This window comes from Rattus norvegicus, chromosome 13 (assembly GCF_021556685.1).
Source record: "Rattus norvegicus strain SHRSP/BbbUtx chromosome 13, alternate assembly SHRSP_T2T, whole genome shotgun sequence".
In the NCBI taxonomy this organism is placed as follows: domain Eukaryota; kingdom Metazoa; phylum Chordata; class Mammalia; order Rodentia; family Muridae; genus Rattus; species Rattus norvegicus.
Genome location: NC_141546.1, coordinates 54,420,032 through 54,444,088, shown reverse-complemented (window position 1 = coordinate 54,444,088; position 24,057 = coordinate 54,420,032). Strand labels below are relative to the sequence as shown.

The window sequence follows — 24,057 nt, the reverse complement described above, 5'->3', positions numbered from 1 at the left end:
CATCTGAAAATGACTTACTAATATGAGGTGTTCTTCCTTAAAAACATATTGGTGGCATATTTTTATTTTTGTTTACTTTTTTACTTTTATTTTTGTTTATTTTGTTAATTTATCTAATCTTTAAGAATTCTTCCATTTATATTCAACATGAAGCTTATTTGAACTTATACATCTGAAAAACGACTTACTAATATGAGGTGTTCTTTATTACATAGTATTAAATTATGTACTATTAACACTAAATATCCCTGCTAGATCTTTGAGTTTTCTTGAGGTTTCTGCGTTTTCTGTAAAATAGTGAAAAACAAATGCAGTAGTCAGCCACTGCACCATCCATGGAAAGATGAAGCATGTCAGAGACTCAGAATCTAATGTGCAGACACCAAAGCAGCTCTTAATCGCCTAGCAAAGGGATCTGTGAGAAACCTCATCATTTGTGAGGTTATAAAAAAAATAACAGTTGCAAAGAGAAAACAAAGCTTCCTTACTGTTTTAGGTCCTAACAATCGATGAAGAAATAAATGAAATGGTTTATGAATCTGTTCTCACTCTCGTTTTCTATTATCACAACCTCAATTCAATTTCTCAGCATCTTTCACCTGAACAGTCATAATAGCTTCCTAAATAATCCTTCCTAGGAGAATTGTTTTATCCTTTCCACTGAATTTTGTCTTTCCTACTGTTAGCGCTTTTATCCAGTTTAAACTGAATGTCTTTTCCTCATGTGTTTATTATGCTCTCCTTTCTTTCAGAAAAGTCCAATTCCGTAGTAAATGATAATCAATTGTGTACAATTTGAAGTGTCTAAGCAGAATGGTTAAGACAATAAATAATACATTAAACAAGCATCTCATAATATGTCATCTCCTGTTTGCTTAACCTCCAACTCTAAAGAATTTTGTTGGCATTAAAATTTTAATTTGAAGATACTATCATAAATTAGCCAGAGACATTAAGCATGAAGATGGAGAGACGTGTTGTCAAAGGCAGAGAATGGGGATTTTAGTGTCGAGACCTAGGAAAAATACAGAGTAAGTTGAAGTATTTTCCTTGCATCTTGCTTCACTGATTATTTTAAGAGTCTGATACATAAAAAAAATGACGTAAGTTTCTTCTCTGGAATAAAGAGCACACCATGCACATTTTATCACCAGTGAAGACAACAACAGATTGCTCTTAGAAGATTTCACTGAAACACTTTGTACAAATAAATAAACAAGACACAAAGAACACATAACTGTTCTCCACAAAGCATGCATCTGAAAGAACCAAGTCAAGGACTGAAAATTGTGGTTCAGTCTCTGACAGAAAATAACTGCAATTCTCCAAAGACAACACAATGTTTTACTCTACTCAGAATTATGATGTTAAATGTTTGAAATGATGTTAAACATTTAAAATTGTTATAAATCAGCATGAAAATGCTTTGAGCCAGATGAATTATAAGTGACCTACAATAGTACTACCTGATATGCGTACTGTGGAAGACCTATTTGTTCAGGTGCTAAAGCAAATAAATTAAACGGATGGTTACTTTATAGAAACATATATCAAGATTGCAAATGCCACTACAATAAAGAACAAATGTTAATTTGAAAATTACCTAGCAAGGTGGTATCACAAACATTTTACATAAAATAACTTATAGCATCATAACTTATTTATTAAAATAAAAAGGGTCATGGTTATATTGAATATTAAATGTATAGGAGTTTGAAGAACACTGGGAATGTATATGAGAATATAGCATGCCTAAATTTAAAGTGTTTCAATTTAAAGCATTTACTAAAAATTAATGATAAGAAAAGTTCAGAAAACAACTATAGACTTAAGGAAGGAGTTGGGAGTACTCAAAATCTGAATATGAATTAGATTAATAGCATTTTTTAAAACTGTTCAGGGGTTAAAATTGTCTGTGTACCTCTATAAAATAGAAAGGCCTGCTTTTCTGAAGATCTTACTAAAGTACAAGTCTGTTGTGTTTGTTTGTACATATGCGAGTATGTATTATATATGTGTATATGTGTTTATGAATGTTTGTGAATGCATACCAGTGCATGTGTTTATATATCTGTACATCTGTGTCTGTAGGCATGTGTGTCTTTTATGTATGTAACTGTGCATATATGTACCTGATGTATGTTCATCTGTTTTGGGGTATATTTAGATATGTGCATCTGTGTATGCATATTTATGAACAGAAAGATTAAACAAATGAACTAAAATGTCAACAACCCCTGAATAAAAACTTTAATTATTTAATAATTTTTAAAGTTTAAGTTGAATTTTCCAAAACATCAAAGATTCTCTGAATAGTACGAAGCAAGGTCATAGGTTCAATAGTTTGGGTTCCATTTAGAACCATCAAGCACATTGAAGTCCGAGATTCTATATTCTGAAAGTGCATAAATATAAGATGTTATCTTCTTTAGCAGGTTGCAGAAGCAAAGTTTAAGATGATGTCTATGTGGGCGTGATATGGGAAATGAATAAATCGCTCTGCTTGAAAATATCACACTTTACCATTTGGAGAAAGTCAAGCCTGCATAACCATATGCTATTTAGAAACAGCTAAGATAATTTCCAATATTTATATTGCTTAGAAATATTCCACACTCTCTTTTTGGGTAGGCAAGCATGAGCCACTGAAAAATCTAATTGTTTATAAAAAAAAATCATGTCAAAGATGCGATACAATCTTCATTTTTTTTAAATTAAACTATTTCTCAAAGATATATGAGTTGAATGCATGTATTATTTACAACAATGTTTTTGCAACTGTAGTTATGCTCTCTAATAAAATGTATGGCTTATAATACTGTCAACATTACTGTTAAATGTATATTTACCCCCTTTCTCATTTAAATTGTATTGTAATTATGCATTGTAATTACTAGAAAACTAACTCCTACGCCTCTAGGAGATGATTCATACTCAAGACTTGTTATAATTGTGAAGTAGAAAGTATTTCATTCAGTAAACACATTGAAATATGGGAGTGATTCTCATTCATTAAATATGGTCAGGTTATGTTATATATAAAACATCTTAAAATGTATAGAGAATTCATAATTTTATTAACTTAGTTTTATGTGAGCATTACTCTGACTTGCAAGTAACACCTACCAATTTAATATCTTTGCCTGCTCCTTGGTGTCCAAAGTAGTAGAAACTTTTCAGAAGACACAACAATAGACAGGAAATCAGATGAGAAAGAGAAGAGAAATAACACTGTACTTAAGGAATGGGATTAAAGGTTTACCATAAGTTTACCTGTCAGGTCATCCCTATAACATTATCCTACCACATTTATCCACCTCAAAATTAAATGGCAGGCAACATTGTTAGCAAAAAAGACAGAAAACCTCTTGTAGATAAATTTGACGAGTGGCGGAAAGCAGTAAAAGTTTAAAGGTAATTCGTGTTTATTCAAGGGTTTCTCCTTCCTAGCAGGAAATAAAAACTTCTCTCAAGTTCCTCTTCTAGTCTGTGCAGGCTGTGTGTGTGTGTGTGTGTGTGTGTGTGTGTGTGTGTGTGTGTGTGTGTGTGTGTGTGTGTTGGTCTGTGTGTTTCCAGGCTTCTAAATCAGTTTGGAATGCAAACAGGAGAAGAAATTATAACCTTCCTTTCAGTTTGCTTAAATGTTGAGCTGTAACTTCATGTCTGTATCTGAATTGAATGATCATGATATTTTTTGCATTTTTCAATAGAGAAGAACTTATTTATGAATTGCTCAACAATATGAAGGTGAAGAATTGCTCTAGATGATTTTAAATCAAATACTGAGACTGAAGGTGCTATAGCAGAATTATTGGAGAGAAGTAAGGTAAGTGGAGAAGATAAGATGTCACACAATCACATTCTCCTCAATCTTAGCTGTGGAATTCTGTAGTAAACGGTTTCATAAGTTTCAGTGCCAATTGTTACAACACAAAAAATATTGAATTATTAAAAAAACTTTCTCAATGAAAATACATTTGGCATAGCCATATCTACACCACCATCTGAATTTTAGACTATCAAAGCTGACAAAAATCATCCAAAATGAAAAACTGTTCAAAGGTTGACTACCAAAGGAAGTTAGTGTTTCTTTGATAGAACAACGAAACTGGTGAACTCAAGGTGACCTTCGAGAAGTGAAGATATGTGCAGAATGGTGATTACTGATGGGTACATGCTGGGAAGATGGATGGTAGAACAGGATAAGCTTCTCAATATGCAGGAAACAGGAAAGGTGAATGTTTTGGTGCCATCATGCCAACCAGAAGCCCTACATAACACAGTAGCCTATCTAAGGATCCTCTAAATTTAATAGATGAGAAGGAAAATAGTGTGTCCTTTTGTATATTCTCTGTAGATGAAGCAGAGAAAAGCTGATAAGTGGGTTTTACATAAAGAAATCATAATGGTTTTTGAAAATCTACATTTTGAAATGTGTTAGCAATTTAATAGGCAATGATGACTACACAGTTTGAGGTACAGCACGAACACTCATAACAGCAACTGACAGAGAATGGTAAAAGTAGAAATCTTACACATTAAGGAGATACCCTAACACACACATTCTCTCTCTCTCTCTCTCTCTCTCTCTCTCTCTCTCTCTCTCTCTCTCTGTCTCTCTCTCTCTCTCTCAAACACACACACACACACACACACACACACACACACACACACACAGGAAAGAAATGTGTTTTAAAATTCTCCTTATAGATGGTCTGATTGTTTTTAGACAATGATATTTTAATCCTTGTCTCTTTGTCTCTGGCATTCAATGCCTTTATTTCTCTAAATCTACAGCAATTCTTAGGGATTCCAAAGCAAAAATGGTCCCTAGTGGACATCTCTGTTTCTTCCTAATTTTCAAGGCCTACCGATAATGTGATCTTTAATTTTTTTCTCTACAATATTCTGAAGATAAGTTATTTAGGCTGAGGCTATTTTTCATACCTTTCCTAAGCCTTTTCTGTCTTTTAAATCTGGGAGTTGATAGTACATTCTCTCAGATATGATAATATATATTCATGTTATATATTTAATTTAGTCTATTTTTCTAAAAGTCAACGTAATAAAATTAGTGAAGATAATAAGCTGGTACTAAGGTATAATTGACAGCAACTATTCATATAGGTTCCATTTACTGGTAGCTGATTTTCTTGTGTGTTTTAAATAGTAACAACTCAGTTTTAGACTACATTTTCTTTATTATTATTTTGTATTAATTATGAAACAATCTCAGAGGATTGGGAATCTGAGGTCATGCAGCTGAAACAGCAAAACATTGTATGGTACCCAGCCAACATTTACACATTTTCTGCTTTATTTAACAAATTCTTCATTAAGACCACAAACTACTGAAGGTGATGCTTGCTTCTGAATGAGGTGCCTAAGTCTTTTTGAAAATTTATCTTCAAAAAGATAATTATATTACCTGTAAATCACACTTTCTTTTTTTTCCATTTTTTTTTATTAACTTGAGTATTTCTTATATACATTTCAAGTGTTATTCCCTTTCCCGGTATCCGGGCAAACATCCCCCTCCCCCCTCCCCTTCCTTATGGGTGTTCCCCTCCCAACCCTCCCCCCATTGCCGCCCTCCCCCCACCAGTCTAGTTCACTGGGGGTTCAGTCTTAGCAGGACCCAGGGCTTCCCCTTCCACTGGTGCTCTTACTAGGATATGCATTGCTACCTATGAGGTCAGAGTCCAGGGTCAGTCCATGTATAGTCTTTGGGTAGGGGCTTAGTCCCTGGAAGCTCTGGTTGCTTGGCATTGTTGTACATATGGAGTCTCGAGCCCCTTCAAGCTCTTCCAGTTCTTTCTCTGATTCCTTCAACGGGGGTCCTATTCTCAGTTCAGTGGTTTGCTGCTGGCATTCGCCTCTGTATTTGCTGTATTCTGGCTGTGTCTCTTAGGAGCGATCTACATCCGGCTCCTGTCGCTCTGCACTTCTTTGCTTCATTCATCTTGTCTAATTGGGTGGTTATATATGTATGGGCCACATGTGGGGCAGACTCTGAATGGGTGTTCCTTCAGTCTCTGTTTTAATCTTTGCCTCTCTCTTCCCTGCCAAGGGTATTCTTTTTCCCCTTTTAAAGAAGGAGTGAAGCATTCACATTTTGATCATCCGTCTTGAGTTTCATTTGCTCTAGGCATCTAGGGTAATTCAAGCATTTGAGCTAATAGCCACTTATCAATGAGTGCATACCATGTGTGTTTTTCTGTGATTGGGTTAGCTCACTCAGGATGATGTTTTCCAGTTCCAACCATTTGCCTACGAATTTCATAAAGTCGTTGTTTTTGATAGCTGAGTAATATTCCATTGTGTAGATGTACCACATTTTCTGTATCCATTCCTCTGTTGAAGGGCATCTGGGTTCTTTCCAGCTTCTGGCTATTATAAATAAGGCTGCAATGAACATAGTGGAGCACATGTCTTTTTTATATGTTGGGGCATCTTTTGGGTATATGCCCAAGAGAGGTATAGCTGGATCCTCAGGCAGTTCAATGTCCAATTTTCTGAGGATTCTCCAGACTGATTTCCAGAATGGTTGTACCAGTTTGCAATCCCACCAACAATGGAGGAGTGTTCCTCTTCCTCCACATCCTCGCCACCATCTGTTGTCCCCTGAGTTTTTGATCTTAGCCATTCTCACTGGTGTGAGGTGAAATCTCAGGGTTGTTTTGATTTGCATTTCCCTTATGACTAAAGATGTTGAACATTTCTTTAGGTGTTTCTCAGCCATTCGGCATTCCTCAGCTGGGAATTCTTTGTTTAGCTCTGAACCCCATTTTTTAATAGGGTTATTTGTTTCCCTGCGGTCTAACTTCTTGAGTTCTTTGTATATTTTGGATAAAAGGCCTCTATCTGTTGTAGGATTGGTAAAGATCTTTTCCCAATCTGTTGGTTGCCGTTTTGTCCTAACCACTGTGTCCTTTGCCTTACAGAAGCTTTGTAGTTTTATGAGATCACATTTGTCGATTCTTGATCTTAGAGCGTAAGCCATTGGTGTTTTGTTTAGGAAATTTTTTCCAGTGCCCATGTGTTCCAGATGCTTCCCTAGTTTTTCTTCTATTAGTTTGAGTGTGTCTGGTTTGATGTGGAGGTCCTTGATCCACTTGGACTTAAGCTTTGTACAGGGTGATAAGCATGGATCGATCTGCATTCTTCTACATGTTGACCTCCAGTTGAACCAGCACCATTTGCTGAAAATGCTATCTTTTTTCCATTGGATGGTTTTGGCTCCTTTGTCAAAAATCAAGTGACCATAGGTGTGTGGGTTCATTTCTGGGTCTTCAATTCTATTCCATTGGTCTATCTGTCTGTCTCTGTACCAATACCATGCAGTTTTTATCACTATTGCTCTGTAATACTGCTTGAGTTCAGGGATAGTGATTCCCCCTGAAGTCCTTTTATTGTTGAGGATAGCTTTAGCTATCCTGGGTTTTTTGTTATTCCAGATGAATTTGCAAATTGTTCTGTCTAACTCTTTGAAGAATTGGATTGGTATTTTGATGGGGATTGCATTGAATCTGTAGATTGCTTTTGGTAAAATGGCCATTTTTACTATATTAATCCTGCCAACCCATGAGCATGGGAGATCTTTCCATCTTCTGAGGTCTTCTTCAATTTCCTTCTTCAGTGTCTTGTAGTTCTTATTGTACAGATCTTTTACTTGCTTGGTTAAAGTCACACCGAGGTACTTTATATTATTTGGGTCTATTATGAAGGGTGTCATTTCCCTAATTTCTTTCTCGGCTTGTTTCTCTTTTGTGTAGAGGAAGGCTACTGATTTATTTGAGTTAATTTTATACCCAGCCACTTTGCTGAAGTTTTTTATCAGCTTTAGTAGTTCTCTGGTGGAACTTTTGGGATCACTTAAATACACTATCATATCATCTGCAAACAGTGATATTTTGACTTCTTCTTTTCCGATCTGTATCCCCTTGACCTCCTTTTTTTGTCTGATTGCTCTGGCTAGAACTTCAAGAACTATATTGAATAAGTAGGGAGAGAGTGGGCAGCCTTGTCTAGTCCCTGATTTTAGTGGGATTGCTTCGAGTTTCTCTCCATTTAGTTTAATGTTAACAACTGGTTTGCTGTATATGGCTTTTACTATGTTCAGGTATGGGCCTTGAATTCCTATTCTCTCCAGGACTTTTATCATGAAGGGGTGTTGAATTTTGTCAAATGCTTTCTCAGCGTCTAATGAAATGATCATGTGGTTTTGTTCTTTCAGTTTGTTTATATAATGGATCACGTTGATGGTTTTCCGTATATTAAACCATCCCTGCATGTCTGGGATGAAGCCTACTTGGTCATGGTGGATGATTGTTTTGATGTGCTCTTGAATTCGGTTTGCCAGAATTTTATTGAGTATTTTTGCGTCGATATTCATAAGGGAAATTGGTCTGAAGTTCTCTTTCTTTGTTGTGTCTTTGTGTGGTTTAGGTATAAGAGTAATTGTGGCTTCGTAGAAGGTATTCGGTAGTGATCCATCTGTTTCAATTTTGTGGAATAGTTTGGATAATATTGGTATGAGGTCTTCTATGAAGGTTTGGTAGAATTCTGCACTAAACCCGTCTGGACCTGGGCTCTTTTTGGTTGGGAGACCTTTAATGACTGCTTCTATTTCCTTAGGAGTTATGAGGTTGTTTACCTAGTTTATCTGTTCCTGATTTAACTTCGGTACCTGGTATCTGTCTAGGAAATTATCCATTTCCTGAAGATTTTCAAGTTTTGTTGAATATAGGTTTTTATAGTAAGATCTGATGATTTTTTGAATTTCCTCTGAATCTGTTGTTATGTCTCCCTTTTCATTTCTGATTTTGTTAATTTGGACGCACTCTCTGTGTCCTCTCGTTAGTCTGGCTAAGGGTTTTTCTACCTTGTTGATTTTCTCAAAGAACCAACTTTTGGTTCTGTTGATTCTTTCTATGGTCCTTTTTGTTTCTACTTGGTTGATTTCCGCTCTGAGTTTGATTATTTCCTGCCTTCTACTCCTCCTGGGTGTATGTGCTTCTTTTTGTTCTAGAGCTTTTAGGTGTGCTGTCAAGCTGCTGACATATACTCTTTCCTGTTTCTTTCTGCAGGCACTCAGCGCTATGAGTTTTCCTCTTAGCACAGCTTTCATTGTGTCCCATAAGTTTGGGTATGTTGTACCTTCATTTTCATTAAATTTTCAGAAGTCTTTAATTTCTTTCTTTATTTCTTCCTTGACCAGGTTATCATTGAGTAGAGCATTGTTCAATTTCCTTGTATATGTGGGCATTCTTCCCTTATTGTTATTGAAGACTAGTTTTAGGCCGTGGTGGTCTGATAGCACGCATGGGATTATTTCTATCTTTCTGTACCTGTTGAGGCCCGTTTTTTGACCAACTATATGGTCAATTTTGGAGAAAGTACCATGAGGAGCTGAGAAGAAGGTATATCCTTTTGCTTTAGGATAGAATGTTCTATAAATATCCGTTAAGTCCATTTGGCTCATGACTTCTCTTAGTCTGTCTACATCTCTGTTTAATTTCTGTTTCCATGATCTGTCCATTGATGAGAGTGGGGTGTTGAAATCTCCCACTATTATTGTGTGAGGTGCAATGTGTGTTTTGAGCTTTAGTAAGGTTTCTTTTATGTATGTAGGTGCCCTTGTATTTGGCGCATAGATATTTAGGATTGAGAGTTCATCTTGGTGGATTTTTCCTTTGATGAATATGAAGTGTCCTTCCTTATCTTTTTTGATGACTTTTAATTGAAAATTGATTTTATTTGATATTAGAATGGCTACTCCAGCTTGCTTCTTCTGACCATTTGCTTGGAAAATTGTTTTCCAGCCTTTCACTCTGAGGTAGTGTCTGTCTTTGTCTCTGAGGTGTGTTTCCTGTAGGCAGCAGAATGCAGGGTCCTCGTTGCATATCCAGTTTGTTAATCTATGTCTTTTTATTGGGGAGTTGAGGCCATTGATGTTGAGAGATATTAAGGAATAGTGATTATTGCTTCCCGTTATATTCATATTTGGATGTGAGGTTATGTTTGTGTGCTTTCATTCTCTTTGTTCTGTTGCCAAGACGATTAGTTTCTTGCTTCTTCTAGGTTATAGCTTGCCTCCTTATGTTGGGCTTTACCATTTATTATCCTTTGTAGTGCTGGATTTGTAGAAAGATATTGTGTAAATTTGGTTTTGTCATGGAATATCTTGGTTTCTCCATCTATGTTAATTGAGAGTTTTGCAGGATACAGTAACCTGGGCTGGCATTTGTGTTCTCTTAGGGTCTGTATGACATCAGTCCATGATCTTCTGGCCTTCATAGTTTCTGGTGAGAAGTCTGGTGTGATTCTGATAGGTCTCCCTTTATATGTTACTTGACCTTTTTCCCTTACTGCTTTTAATATTCTTTCTTTATTTTGTGCGTTTGGTGTTTTGACTATTATGTGACGGGAGGTGTTTCTTTTCTGGTCCAATCTATTTGGAGTTCTGTAGGCTTCTTGTATGCCTATGGGTATCTCTTTTTTTAGATTAGGGAAGTTTTCTTCTATGATTTTGTTGAAGATATTTACTGGTCCTTTGAGCTGGGAGTCTTCACTCTCTTCTATACCTATTATCCTTAGGTTTGATCTTCTCATTGAGTCCTGGATTTCCTGTATGTTTTGGACCAGTAGCTTTTTCCACTTTACATTATCTTTGACAGTTGAGTCAATAATTTCTATGGAATCTTCTGCTCCTGATATTTTCTCTTACATCTCTTGTATTCTGTTGGTGAAGCTTGTATCTACAGCTCCTTGTCTCTTCTTTTGGTTTTCTATATCCAGGGTTGTTTCCATGTGTTCTTTCTTGATTGCTTCTATTTCCATTTTTAATTCCTTCAACTGTTTGACTGTGTTTTCCTGGAATTCTTTCAGGGATTTTTGCGATTCCTCTCTGTAGGCTTCTACTTGTTTATTAATGTTTTCCTGTGTTTCCCTAAGGGAGTTCTTCACATCTTTCTTGAAGTCCTCCAGCATCATGATCAAATATGATTTTGAATCTAGATCTTGCTTTTCTGGTGTGTTTGGATATTCCATGTTTGTTTTGGTGGGAGAATTGGGCTCCGATGATGCCAAGTAGTCTTGGTTTCTGTTGCTTGGGTTCCTGAGCTTGCCTCTTGCCATCAGATTATCTCTAGTGTTACTTTGTTCTGCTATTTCTGACAGTGGCTAGACTGTCCTATAAGCCTGTGTGTCAGGAGTGCTGTAGACCTGTTTTCCTGTTTTCTTTCAGCCAGTTATGGGAACAGAGTGTTCTGCTTTCGGGCGTGTAGTTTTTCCTCTCTACAGGTCTTCAGCTGTTCCTGTGGGCCTGTGTCTTGAGTTCACCAGGCAGCTTTCTTGCAGCAGAAAATTTGGTCTTACCTGTGGTCCCGAGGCTCAAGTTCGCTCGTGGGGTGCTGCCCACGGGCTCTCTGCAGCGGCAGCAACCAGGAAGACCTGTGCCGCCCCTTCCGGGAGCTTCAGTGCACCAGGGTTCCAGATGGCCTTTGGTGTTTTCCTCTGGCGTCCGAGATGTATGTACAGAGATCAGTCTCTTCTGGTTTCCCAGGCTTGTCTGCCTCTCTGAAGGTTTAGCTCTCCCTCCCACGGGATTTGGGTGCAGAGAACTGTTTATCAGGTCTGTTTCCTTCAGGGTCCGGCGGTGTCTCTGGCAGGGGTCCTGCCGCTCCTGGGCCCTCCCCCACGGGAGCCCAGAGGCCTTATACAGTTTCCTCTTGGGCCAGGGATGTGGGCAGGGGTGAGCAGTGTTGGTGGTCTCTTCCGCTCTGCAGCCTCAGGAGTGCCCACCTGACCAGGTGGTTGGGTCTCTCTCTCACAGGGTCTGGGAGTAGAGAGCTGCTGCGGGCCGGGATCCGAGGGTGTGGGACTTCCGGTAAACACAGAACGTGCCTGGTCCTAGAGGAATTCTGCTTCCGTCACACTTTCTTTTGTTTGATGTTTTTGTAATGTATATACAGAATATAAAGCTATTATTTTACTGAACATTGTATTCTTTCTGCCTCATTTTAGTTATACAATTTTTTCTTTGTTTTATGAAGATATGATATTTTTCTAGTGCTCACAAAATGCATTTGTTGTCATTTGCTTTGGGATTTAATCAAAACAGAAGGTATTATTTTTTTTTTTTTTGGTTCTTTTTTTCGGAGCTAGGGACCGAACCCAGGGCCTTGCGCTTCCTAAGTAAGTGCTCTACCACTGACCTAAATCCCCAGCCCCAGAAGGTATTATTTTAATCGTACTTCAGTATGTTCAAACACTAACACACATTTATTGTATGCTTGCTGTTATATATTTGAAAGAAGAAACATATGCATATCTCCATGAAGAGATAACTTGCTGTAGTGTTTTCACTTTGTAATATTTTATGCAATTTTAAGCAGAAATTTAAATTTCTTAACTCAGCCACATATCTTAATATGTTTTACTTTTAAAATGCATAATGTATAATCATTTGAAATTTTTTTCAATGTAGTGTTATTTGAAGATGCTATTGAAAAGGCTAAAAATAAAAATGCATTGTTTGATCTCTGTGAAAGTCAAAATACTACTTAAGCAATTTGCGAAGAACACAATGGAAACCATCAAGGAAATGTGAATTTTAGCAATTATTACATCTTCACAATTGCTATCAATTTTCTATAGCTATATATTTATATCAATCTCTAATAACTCAATATTTGCTTTATTCATCAAAATTATACATGTCAACATGTTTTGAGTTGGCTGGTGCATAAGAGGTAGTTAGCTACACAGGCAGGTACCATGATAGAAAAGTCTTACTTTTCCTCTTGCTATTCTTTCCTTTAAGAGGCTATATAAGCTATACAGATGCAGCTCAGTGGCTGCAAGACCACATTCCAGTGAGACACACATGGTAGTTTTACTCCTTGGGGACCATCTTTTTAATGATCGATTAAGCAAGCTGACAGCTTTATCCTCTGCCTTTTATTATGAAAAGTCTGTTTCTTCTCAAACTCTTGCGGAGATGTAAAGTGAATTATGTTGATCTGAGAACTTCATACATCACTCTTAATATCTTTATGACATTTTAATGAAACTACAATGCTTTCATCTTTTATACTATAAAAAGACTCCCATTTGATATGTTGTAATCTCAGCTATAAAAGAACTTAAAGCACTATTAAGCAGAACTTTTCAACATGTGTCAAAATAAGAAATATTGAGATGAACTATTGGGAGAGTTTTTAAATAATGTATTCATTTTGGTAAGTTTACTAAAATAATGTCAAATGAAATATTTGAAAGAAAAAAGCAACACAAAAGTTTCTGTAACACCTTACTTATAAACACACTATTTCAGCACATCATTGATCTGTGGGAAGAATATTATTCATGGCTAGATAAAGAGAGGGGAGAAGAGGGAATATCTTCTCTGAATGAGTAATCTCATACTCGAATGATGAAGGGAATTTCCATACCACATGTAGCAGTTGCCCTAAGATTTAGATCTAATAGCTTTAGATGCAATGGAGAGCTAAAAGTCTGCCAAATTTTATTTTAATCATCGCCTCTGGCCCTACCCAGTTGAACATAGGCAGCTTTTTAGGAGGAATGGAAAGCTTGACTCAGAATAATAATTTGCATACCTGCATTTTTAAAACTTAAATGTTGACGTTCAAATTAAATATTTTACTATAATACTTTGCCTCCTGATCATGCCATTGATGCTGCCCTAATATGCTCTTTGACACTTATAAATAGTAATTTAAAACACAAATATTTACTTAAAGCAGGCTTTTGGAAAAACATTTCATGAAACACTTCCCATAGATTTTTCCATTTCACTCCCAAAGGCATGCGCGATAGAATGACTCCCACATCTTTGACAGCTTTTTGCATTCTAGCACCACCACCTCAGACCACTACAGTCAGATCTCCTACAGTGAGTACACTTAAAATAAAAATATTCCAAAGAGAAATAATATACACTCAGTGTTTTAGGTTATCCTATAAGCATTTTGTGACATCACTTGTGATAAGAACAAAAGAAAAAAAAAGGCAGAACTAAGTGTATCACCAACCTCATTTCTTATTACTTAAAATTCATTTATAATGTTTATTTCAGTACAAAAACCAACTAATTAGCATTTAAAGATAATGGACCAAATAACTTGTGGCATATTGCTGAAAGAACTTATATTTTAATAATCTTTTAAGCTTTGATTGGTGAGATGAATTTTAACACAATACAGAACATGTCCGGTCTGCTTGGGAGAAGAGTATATGAACCACTGATCAGATACAAAGCTGTTCCTTTCTCCCACAAAAGTATTTAATATCATTTTATATTGTTTAATTTTCTAATGATGCAAAAACATGTTCTCCCTATCTCTTGTACTTTTATTTTAGCACCCTCATGGAGGCAGGGACTGGGGGGATAAGATAGGGTGTTTCAGGAGGGAAACCTGGGAAGGGGAATAATATTTGAAATGTAGATAAAGAAAATATCTAATAAAAAATAAAAGAAGTAGCATCTCAAAGAACATACAACAGAATATTCACTTTTTCTTTAATTATGTTAAGGGCTATAACCCGGATTAACTATACTGCAAAATGTACTATAAGTTGATTTATGCTATAAATGATATATATGAGAGAGAACTCACTATGCACAAATATAAAGACAGAACATTTCAAAATTTAATCACAGCATTGTTTGAAAATTCAAATAATCTTACAAACATATATGGTAAATTCAGATGCTAAAATCAGCAAGTCAAAAGTAAGTCAAAAGTAAAGATTCTTCTCAAATATCAAATTCTTTCATATTAGAAATTTTATATTTCAAATAGATGCTTAAAATAGAATCCTATCTGTAGTACAGAACCATGAATAAGTTAAGTGCCACTAACCTCACAAATATAAAACAAAACAAAACAAAATAAAACTGAAAGGTATTAGAGGAATTCAAAGGGTGTCATTGAAGACCAAAACTTACCTGCAAATTTGATGTGGAATTTATTTTCTGGTTTTAATATCTGAACATACAGAGGACAATTTGGGGCAAAATCTTTTACAGCCCATGCTCTCAAAATTGTCTGGTGATCCTAAAATGATAAGAACCAAAATATCCTGAGACTAAAATTAACAATATAATTTAAAATGGTAATAAGACAGTTAGCTTGTCAAAAGACCACATTTATAGTTAAAGTTTGAACATAAACAGAACTGAGATCATCCCTTTTTGGTTTTGGTGTTTTGAGAAATTGTCTTCTACATTCCAGATTGTATTCATTTTGTTACACTGGTGGGTGTGGCCTGGAACTTCTGATGTTCCTGATTCTATCTCTGAAGTACCCTGAGTAGTCTCTTACCTAGATTCCCAAGTGATGCTTTCTTTTTAGTACTTACAAAGGGTCTAATTCCAAATTCAACCTGTGACACTTAGTAAGAGTTAGAATATTAGAGATTAAGAGAGGAGTAAGTAGACTGAGCATAATCAGAATTCTGAAAGAACATGTTCAGGACAACACTCACAGAACAAAAATCGGGATTCCTAATATTAATTAATTTAAAACATTGGGGGAAAAAACAACTATGTGATTACTCATGCAGATAACATATTAGATTGTTCACATAACAGCAAAGATTAAAGCACTTGATTCTGTTCTTATACTCTTCAATGTATATGTGTGTATGCACAGTAATGAAATCCACTCAGAAGGAATAAAATGTACTGGGAAAGTTAGGACACTAACAGAATCAAGTTGAAAATAAATATTCAATGTCAGCAATTGCATAAAACATTACTAAATGAACTGAATATCATAGGGCAGATTATTACATTATATCTACCAGCCATGTCCTAGAAATGGACATTGTGGGTTAGCACTGCCAATGTATTGTTCAGTAGACTTGTATTCATGTTCAAGTTAATTTAACTAAAATTAAACAATCAATTACTTCAGATACACTAGCAACCCATCAAATTTTTATAGTCACATAGGACCAGTAACTGTTATTAGTGGCCAGTATAAACATATACGATTCTATTCAACAATATTGCTAGGTCAAAGAAGAAAAAGACAAAATTTCCCCCAGCAATGCTCGATACACTCAAATATAATAGATTGAATATAGAAAGACAGAAGACCAGTTATTAATGATTGGTAACTACTATACATTTTAATTTTTTATAAATAACTACCTAGACATCCATGATGATATCTTAATCCTTTTAGTAGGGTTATCAGGACAGGGGACCTTGTAAAGTTCTTAGGTTCCCTTCCAAGAATGATAATCGTAGAAGGAAAAGTAGTCAGCACTCTAATATAAGAACACGGGGAGGAATTCCACACCATCTTATTCTTTTGCAAGATCACAATGGCTAAGAACCAAGAGGCCACATTTTGTCAAAAGATACACTTGCACTGTTTCTGCCTTCCTTAATTAAGTCAGGTTTTCCCTTACCAACCACACACTTTATTTTGCTCTGCTGTAGCAGCTTGAAAAAGACAGTGAGTTACACAAGAATGGATAAGCAGTAGGTCTGAACACACATAGATAACTTCATGAGGACACTAAGTACACTATTATCCCTCAAATGAATATCTACTATGTAATATAATATGATTTTAAATCTAATGTTGCAACATTATAAATAATTGAATCTGAGTCTTGTTACTTCTTTCATTAGAAGCACAAGTTTTAAAAAAAGAACAAAAATTCTAAATTATATTTTAAATTAATGCTGTTTAATATTCTATGAACTATTGCAGAATGTTTAACCCATGTGTGTCTCAATATCTAATTGAAATTGAATAAGCCTGAGTTGCCGTCTATAAAGTATATAAAGCGTTGCTGTGAAGAAACCACATAGTATATTCAAAGATCTTTCATGAGCTGAACGTAAATTCAGAAAGACAATTGTGTATATTCTTTGAAACATCTCAGACATAGAAATAATCAAATTTGAATAAACTGTAAACAACATTGGCATTCTTAGCAATCGAATTAATAATTGGTTTGCCCTCATCATCTAAGTTTGTGTTTAGTAGAAGAAAGAATATGAGGTGTTAAGGTATCAACCATTGTAGAAGAGCAAATTCCTCAAGAGTTATCCCTCATGCTGATGAAAATACAAAACCTGGTTTAAGATAAATAAAGTGAGCATGAATAATGAATGAAGATGCATTCCATAGCCTCCCTTGTTTTGAGGCTCTGGCCGGAGGCCATCTCTGGTTGGTTATCTCTACAGCATCAGCTGACAGGATTCTTTAGTAAGCCTACCAGAAAGACTTAGGAAGGAACCCAGACCATTGGTGACACTGCAGAGTGTTGAAAGAAAAAAGAAAAGAATTGATAATTCATAAATTCACAAGTCATTCGCTGACCAATGAACCACTGAAAGAGGCAAAATGAACAAAATTTAAAATAATGTTTGTTTCTAGCAGCAAGGGTAAACCAGTTGGACTCCAGTTATAGTAAAGTATTTTATATGAAAATAAAAATGAAACATCTGCTACACCAGAATGCTTTCCTTACCCCTCTTTCTGAGGAAGAGAAAGGGAAGTCAATATAGACACTGACAAAACAATGTAAAATATCATCGCTGTATACATATAAATAATATGGGCCTACAGCTGTAAATAGATATAGATAATTGGATTCCAAAGAAGAAAACAAAATGGAGGAATGAAGAGAAGGAGTTAAAAAGAACAATTGTGAATGGCTCAGTGTTAGGAATGACTGTGTGTTCTTGAGATCAGGAAGTTTTGTACATTCTGATAGCACAGAACTCATCACAGATCAAACAACTAGGCTAAATGGGAAAGGCCTTAGTATTCAGAAAGAAGCAAAGCCAAAATCACTGTGAAGGAAGAATTATATTTAATGAAAATTGTTCAAAGGGGAAGGTGAAAGAAAGGAATTTTAAGAACAAAAACAGTAAGGGCAAGCATAGCAACCAGCATGAAGCTATAAAAGAAAGCACGTGGAAAGACTTTATGCTGTGTAGAAATAACAGCAGAGGGGAGTCAGAGTTTTGGAAATCCAAAAATGATGTCAGAAATGGCAAAAGCCTACACACTAAATAAGAGCATAGAATATTTCCCCATAAATTTCTTTAACTGCATCTATGTCCATAAAGGAAAATTTGTGGATTGTTTTGAGGACTTTCTAATCTACGCAAATACTTCCAAATGTGGCACAGAAGAGATCCAAAAAGGAATGACCGTTTGCCCTATCTCCTGCGAGGATAAAGACCATTTTCAACAGTAAGACTGTTTACAATCCAAGAAATGTCAACATCATCCTGAAAGAGTGTGCAGTCGTTGTGAAGGTCTCCAGGGGAACTCTGTGGATGGACAGTCATGTTCAGAACATGATCAAGGGTGTTACACTAGGCTTCCCTTGAGGTCTGTGTATTCTCACTTCCATGTCAACGTCATTATTCAAGGGAATGGGTCTTTGGGTGAAATCCAAAATTTTTTGGGTCAAAAATACATCCGCAGGGTTTGGATGAGGACTGGTATTGCTTGTTCCGTCTCTCAAGCCCAGAGCTATGAATGAATCCTTGAAGGAAATGATATTGAGCTTGTTTCAAATTCAGCGGCTCTGATTCAGCAAGCAACAACAGCTAAAAACAAGGATTACAGGAAGCTTTTGGATGGCATCTATGTGTCTGAGAAGGGAACCGTGCAGCAGACTGAAGAGTGAGACCTATGTTTCCTAGTTTGAGAAACAAGATCCTAATCACAAGTACAATTTGGGCTCTTTGGTGACAATAAAAGACTTACATATTGATTCAAAAAAATGAAGAAAAGAATGAATGAAACTTCATATTTACAACTGCTCCTATTTTGGAAAAATGCAACTGAAAATTTAGATTTTATCTATTAGATAAATTATAAATATTCTAAAAACACATCTCACAGGCAATATTGTCTGAAATCAAACAACTTTAAGAAAATAAAATATATGATAAAAACTGGAAAGAAAGAAACAAAAATCAGAGAGTGTGAAAATGGTAGAATTCATTGTGACATAAAGCTAACAATGGTAGCCAAGACACTAGAAGGTAATGAAATAGGGGTCAAAGAGATGGCTCAGGCAGGAGCCTGATATAGTGTCTCCTGAGAGGTTCTGCCAGAGCATGACAAATACAGAGGTGGATGCTAGCAGCCAACCATTTGAACTGAGAATAGAGTTGCCATTGGAGGAGTTAGAGAAAGCATTGAAGGAGCTAAAGGGGTTTACAACCCTATAAGAACAGCAATATCAACCAACCAGAGCTCCCAGGAGCTAAATCATCATCTAAAGAGTACACATGGACAGACCCATGGCTCCAGCTGCATATGTAGCAGAGAATGGCCTTGTTGGACACCAATGAGAGAAGTCCTTGGTCCTGCCAAGGCTGGACACCCTCCCAGTCTCCAGTGTAGGGGAATGTCAGAGTGTGGGAGATGGGAAGGGACGGGTGGTTTGGTATAGGACCACCTTCAGAAAAGGAGGAGGAGAGACAGGATAGGGGGTTTATGAACAGGAAACCAGGAAAGGAAATAACATTTGAAATGTAAATGAAAATATCCAGTAAATAAATGAAGAAAACAAAAAAATTAAAAACTACATTCTGTTCTTCCAAATGACTGGAATTCTTCCAACACTCACATCATGAGTCTCACGACCACCAATAACTTCACCTCCAGAAGATACCTTGCCTTGCTTTGGAACCAGCATCCACATGCACATACTCACAAAGACATATCATGCACAAACAAACATGCACATGCAATTGAAAATACAAACATAATAAAGAATAAACATATACAGGTTTTTAATTAACATTGTTGGTGATTTTTCAGGACAGCCAAGTGATATTTACCTGGGGGACAGTGTTTAAAAAGCAATGCATTTTACATTTTAAAATTATAAGTGGAGTAAATAAATAAAGCTATAAATACTGTATAAATAACTGGTCAGAAAATAAATGATGCCATTTAAAGACAGTCACTGAACTTACACCACCCTCAAGAAATAGCGGTCACAAATAAGCAGAGGAAAAAAACGTTTTTGGGCATTATAAAATACATTTATCAATCCAAACTCCAAACCACTGACAACAGCAGACACCAGTAAGGATGAAAAGTAACAGGAGTGTGCCTCTTGCTATTGCTGGGGAATGACTGGGGAACACTATTTTAAAGAAGCTTACAGAACTATACATACCTTTGACCAAGAATTGAGGTCTTTAGTAGTTAGAAAGAGTAAGTTTGTGTCCACCCAAAGTCAATACTTAAATGCTTATAGGAACATTTTTTGTAATAAAAAAATCAACAAGAACAATCAAACAAATAATTAGCTACTTGTCTTAAAGGAATAAATAAAATAGATTGTGCTACATTTAATCAAGGGGATATTTCACAATGGGGGAAAACAAAAAGGATGGATCAAGCCAGAAAATATGAAGAATCTCAAGTAATATTCACAAGAGAGAAAATCAGGACCAATCTGACATGGCCATGAACTACAGGATCCCAAGTACATGATTTTCTGAAAGGGTGGAAGCATGGGGACAGTAATGAGCTTGGAGTATCTTGGCTTGGGGAATGGATAAAGACAAGAAAAATATCTAGAATAGAAGAAGCACTGCCCTCCTTCAAACTGCTTTAAAATCAATACTGAAGTCCATGGAATTTGTGTCCATTTACATTCTACTTCTATCTCAAGTTTTGCCTTAAAAGGATTGGGTTTGATATGTACCGCCTCCAACCACAGCTAGCATTGAAGTAGGCTGTGGGATCCAACTCGGGGCTGCAGCATTTGCAGAACGAGCCCCTTTACTCACTGAGTCAGCTCCGCTGCCCTGTACACCCACTTATACTTGTTTGAATTTTCTTCTTCCTCCTTTTCGATAGTCTCTCCTCATAGGTATAGCTGAAAATTGACCTGTTTCATTCATATTTCAACAGAAAATCTTTGAATTTTATTGATACCTCCTAGTGTGTCACAGTCTGTATTTTTAAACCATGTAATCATCACAATTTTCATACGTGAAATAACCCAGCAACCTTTTTGTTCTTTTTCCGCTTATCATTGGAGCTAAGCTGGGCTACCTTGAATTATTCAGGCGCTGATGCACAGGTCACAAATGCCCTATAACCTATCTAACATTGTGTTGTAGTATTTTTGCTTTAATCCCTACAGCCTCACTTTTTAAAATATTGGTTTCTATGTCCTGCTCCAGTGATTACCTATCTTCACCCATATCCTAACAGCATATTTGAAAATTTATTTAGAAATTTACTAATTGCCACATCTCTGTCACTATGTCTTGTCACATGAGTCAAACATTGTTCTGAGTTAATAAACATGGGACAGGGCTTGTGTATCTAGACCTAGTCCTTGATCACAGGGTATTGTCTTGTTGAGCATCTGCAACTGTATTATCCCTTTTTTAAAATGTGTTTTTTCTTTAAGATTTATTTATTTACACACACACACACACATATATATATATATACATATATATATGTATATATATATATATATATATATATATATATATATATATATATATATATACTGCCACTGTCTTCAGACACAGCAGAAGAGGGCATCAGATCCCATTACAGAGGGTTGTAAGCCACCATGTGGTTGCTGGGAATTGAACTTAGGACCTCTGGAAGAGCAGTCAGTGCTTTTAATCGCTGAAACATCTCTCCAGCCCAAAAATAGTGTTTTGACTTGGAAGTTATTATATCATGCAAATCTACTCACAATTTGCTGACCTAATTTTAGAGAACCTTTAATCTGGAATCAGTTTGTTTTCATACTTCTGGAGTGGCCTCTATGGAGTTCAATAACTACCTGTGACATTCAACAAAATGTCCATTCATATATGCTTATAATTGTATTTTTTATAAATGCATGCAGGATCTGGTTTTATTTTGTGCAATACAGTTTTCCTAATTATTTATTTCACTTAGTTTCATGTATTCCTGTTACTTGTATATGAATATATTTACAAGCCAATGAGCTTCAGGAGTTCAGGCAGTTTATGAGTGGCAGAGGTTTGGTTGTTCTAGTGGAGCTCAGTACTACAAATTTCTTCCTTTTCACTGGCTTCCCAAGGGTGAGACCTTTGTCTTCTGTCTTCTAAGTTCAGTGAAACTGACATGGTTTACTAGGATCAATTTTTTTTAGGAAGAGATTATTTGTATCCATATCTATAACTATTATCCATTATGTATTTTCTATTCCTATATCTAATTTGTGTGTGTGTGTGTGTGTGTGTGTGTGTGTGTGTGTGTGTGTAATCATGTACATCTGAGTAAAGCAGAGTTTGTTGGGGGCTAAACCTACTGTTTCTCAATTCTTATAGATCATATTCCCACTGTGCTCATGTTTTTCAGTCTGAAAATAATTGTTTTGTATATCTTGTTCAGAATTTTAAACATTTGTGTGGGATTGTTATTCTAGAATTCTCTCCTCCCATATGGCAGAGAGCAGCAGTTCCCTACTTACTTGTAAATATGTTTCAGACCTCTGTAAACTGTTAACTATAAAAATGCAGACTGTGATATTTTTAATTCTTCACAGGTATTTTACCTATAAAACTAACAAATAATCTGGAGTTCTATATATAGTTAATATAATAACAATGTTTAATCACAGACTGAAGGTCGCAACATCACAAATTCCACTTGAAAATTAGCCCAGAAATGATCTATGAACAGAATTCTCTTCTGAAACACATTTTCTTTCTATCTCAGCATTTACCATCTCCTCACTCCTGTAAGGTGTTATTCATTCTTTATTCTAATAGTTGACATTTATAAGGAGTTCATCACTTTGTATATTAGACTCTTGATGACTATTTGTCAATCACTGGAAATGGACTGGCATGAGGTTAGAATTCTATACTCTTTTGTTCTTTTGTTAAATGATTTGTGTTTGTCTCCACTGGAGAATCTTGATAGAATGGTAGTAACTGTATTTTGAAATTACACATGATTAGAGTAGAAGCACAATTATACAACTTAAACCATATCAATAGAAAAAAATACTTTACAGTGATAACCAATGACATGAACCTTCCGAAATCCATGATCCCCACTCAAGACAAGCTTTACAATTGTCCTGTTCATTTCGCAGCTCATGGCTTTCTACTTTGTGTACCTTCATACTGCCATGAATCACTGTCTGTCTTTATTCTTCACAAATTGTCTTTGTTGAGTTTTGCCCCATTTATGATCCCTAATTACAGGACTACACTTGGGGTACTAAAAAGATGCCTCACCTTTAATAGTCAACCCTTCTGTGACCTTCTGTCCTTTGAAGTCATTATGCTTCAAATCACTTCGTGTATTTATTGTCATGTGTGTTTTTATAAATATATAGCTCATGAAACCATAATCTCTTATTTAAATAACTGCTTAATATTCATAGATGATTAATTTAGATATTCAAATAACATATTTAAAACATAATTGCTGTACCTAAACTTTCTTCTCTCTAGATAGTTACTTCAGTGTCAAAAACTGTCAGTACACTTTTAAAATTTCATAACCTCAAACTCTTCTACTGTACTTTAAAACTATCATTCAATGAATTGACAGGTTGGATCACATCTATTTTCAATATTTGCCCTCAAATCAGCTGCAGTACAGACTACTCCATATAGATGCAAACAATGATTTTCTGTTATTTAAATAACCCTTCTTGAGCCTGTAACTAGTCATCCTTCTAGAGTCATCTAGAACAGCATAACCTTTCACATTCAAAATAGGTAATATTTTAAAATGAAAAACAGGCCTTACCACATGTCTGCTGTGCTTTGTATACTAAATCGGCTTCAGTGTACCACTGTCTGTTTCCACCTTACACATCAAGAAAACACCAGTTAAATATCAATGTTCAATGCTGTCAGCTTCTTCTTCATGGGAGAAGACAGTCCTTCTCATCTGCTGCCACATTCATGCCTTCATCTGGAGTAACTGTGGCATCTGCTGTTTCTATCAAGATACCCTTACTGACATATGTTCTCAGTATCAACCAACAATAGCCTCTCTGTAGCTG

The 24,057-nt window shown here is 35.9% G+C and overlaps 1 protein-coding gene across 3 annotated transcripts in view; it reads right to left on the bottom strand.

Moving 5' to 3' along the window:
* Kcnt2 (potassium sodium-activated channel subfamily T member 2) overlaps nt 1–24,057 on the bottom strand; it is a 402,380-nt gene that overhangs the window by 173,015 nt on the left and 205,308 nt on the right. For all 3 annotated transcript variants that reach the window (XM_087580809.1, XM_087580810.1, NM_198762.2), the window contains 1 exon segment: nt 14,978–15,086. In XM_087580809.1, the coding sequence (XP_087436935.1) occupies nt 14,978–15,086 (109 nt within the window).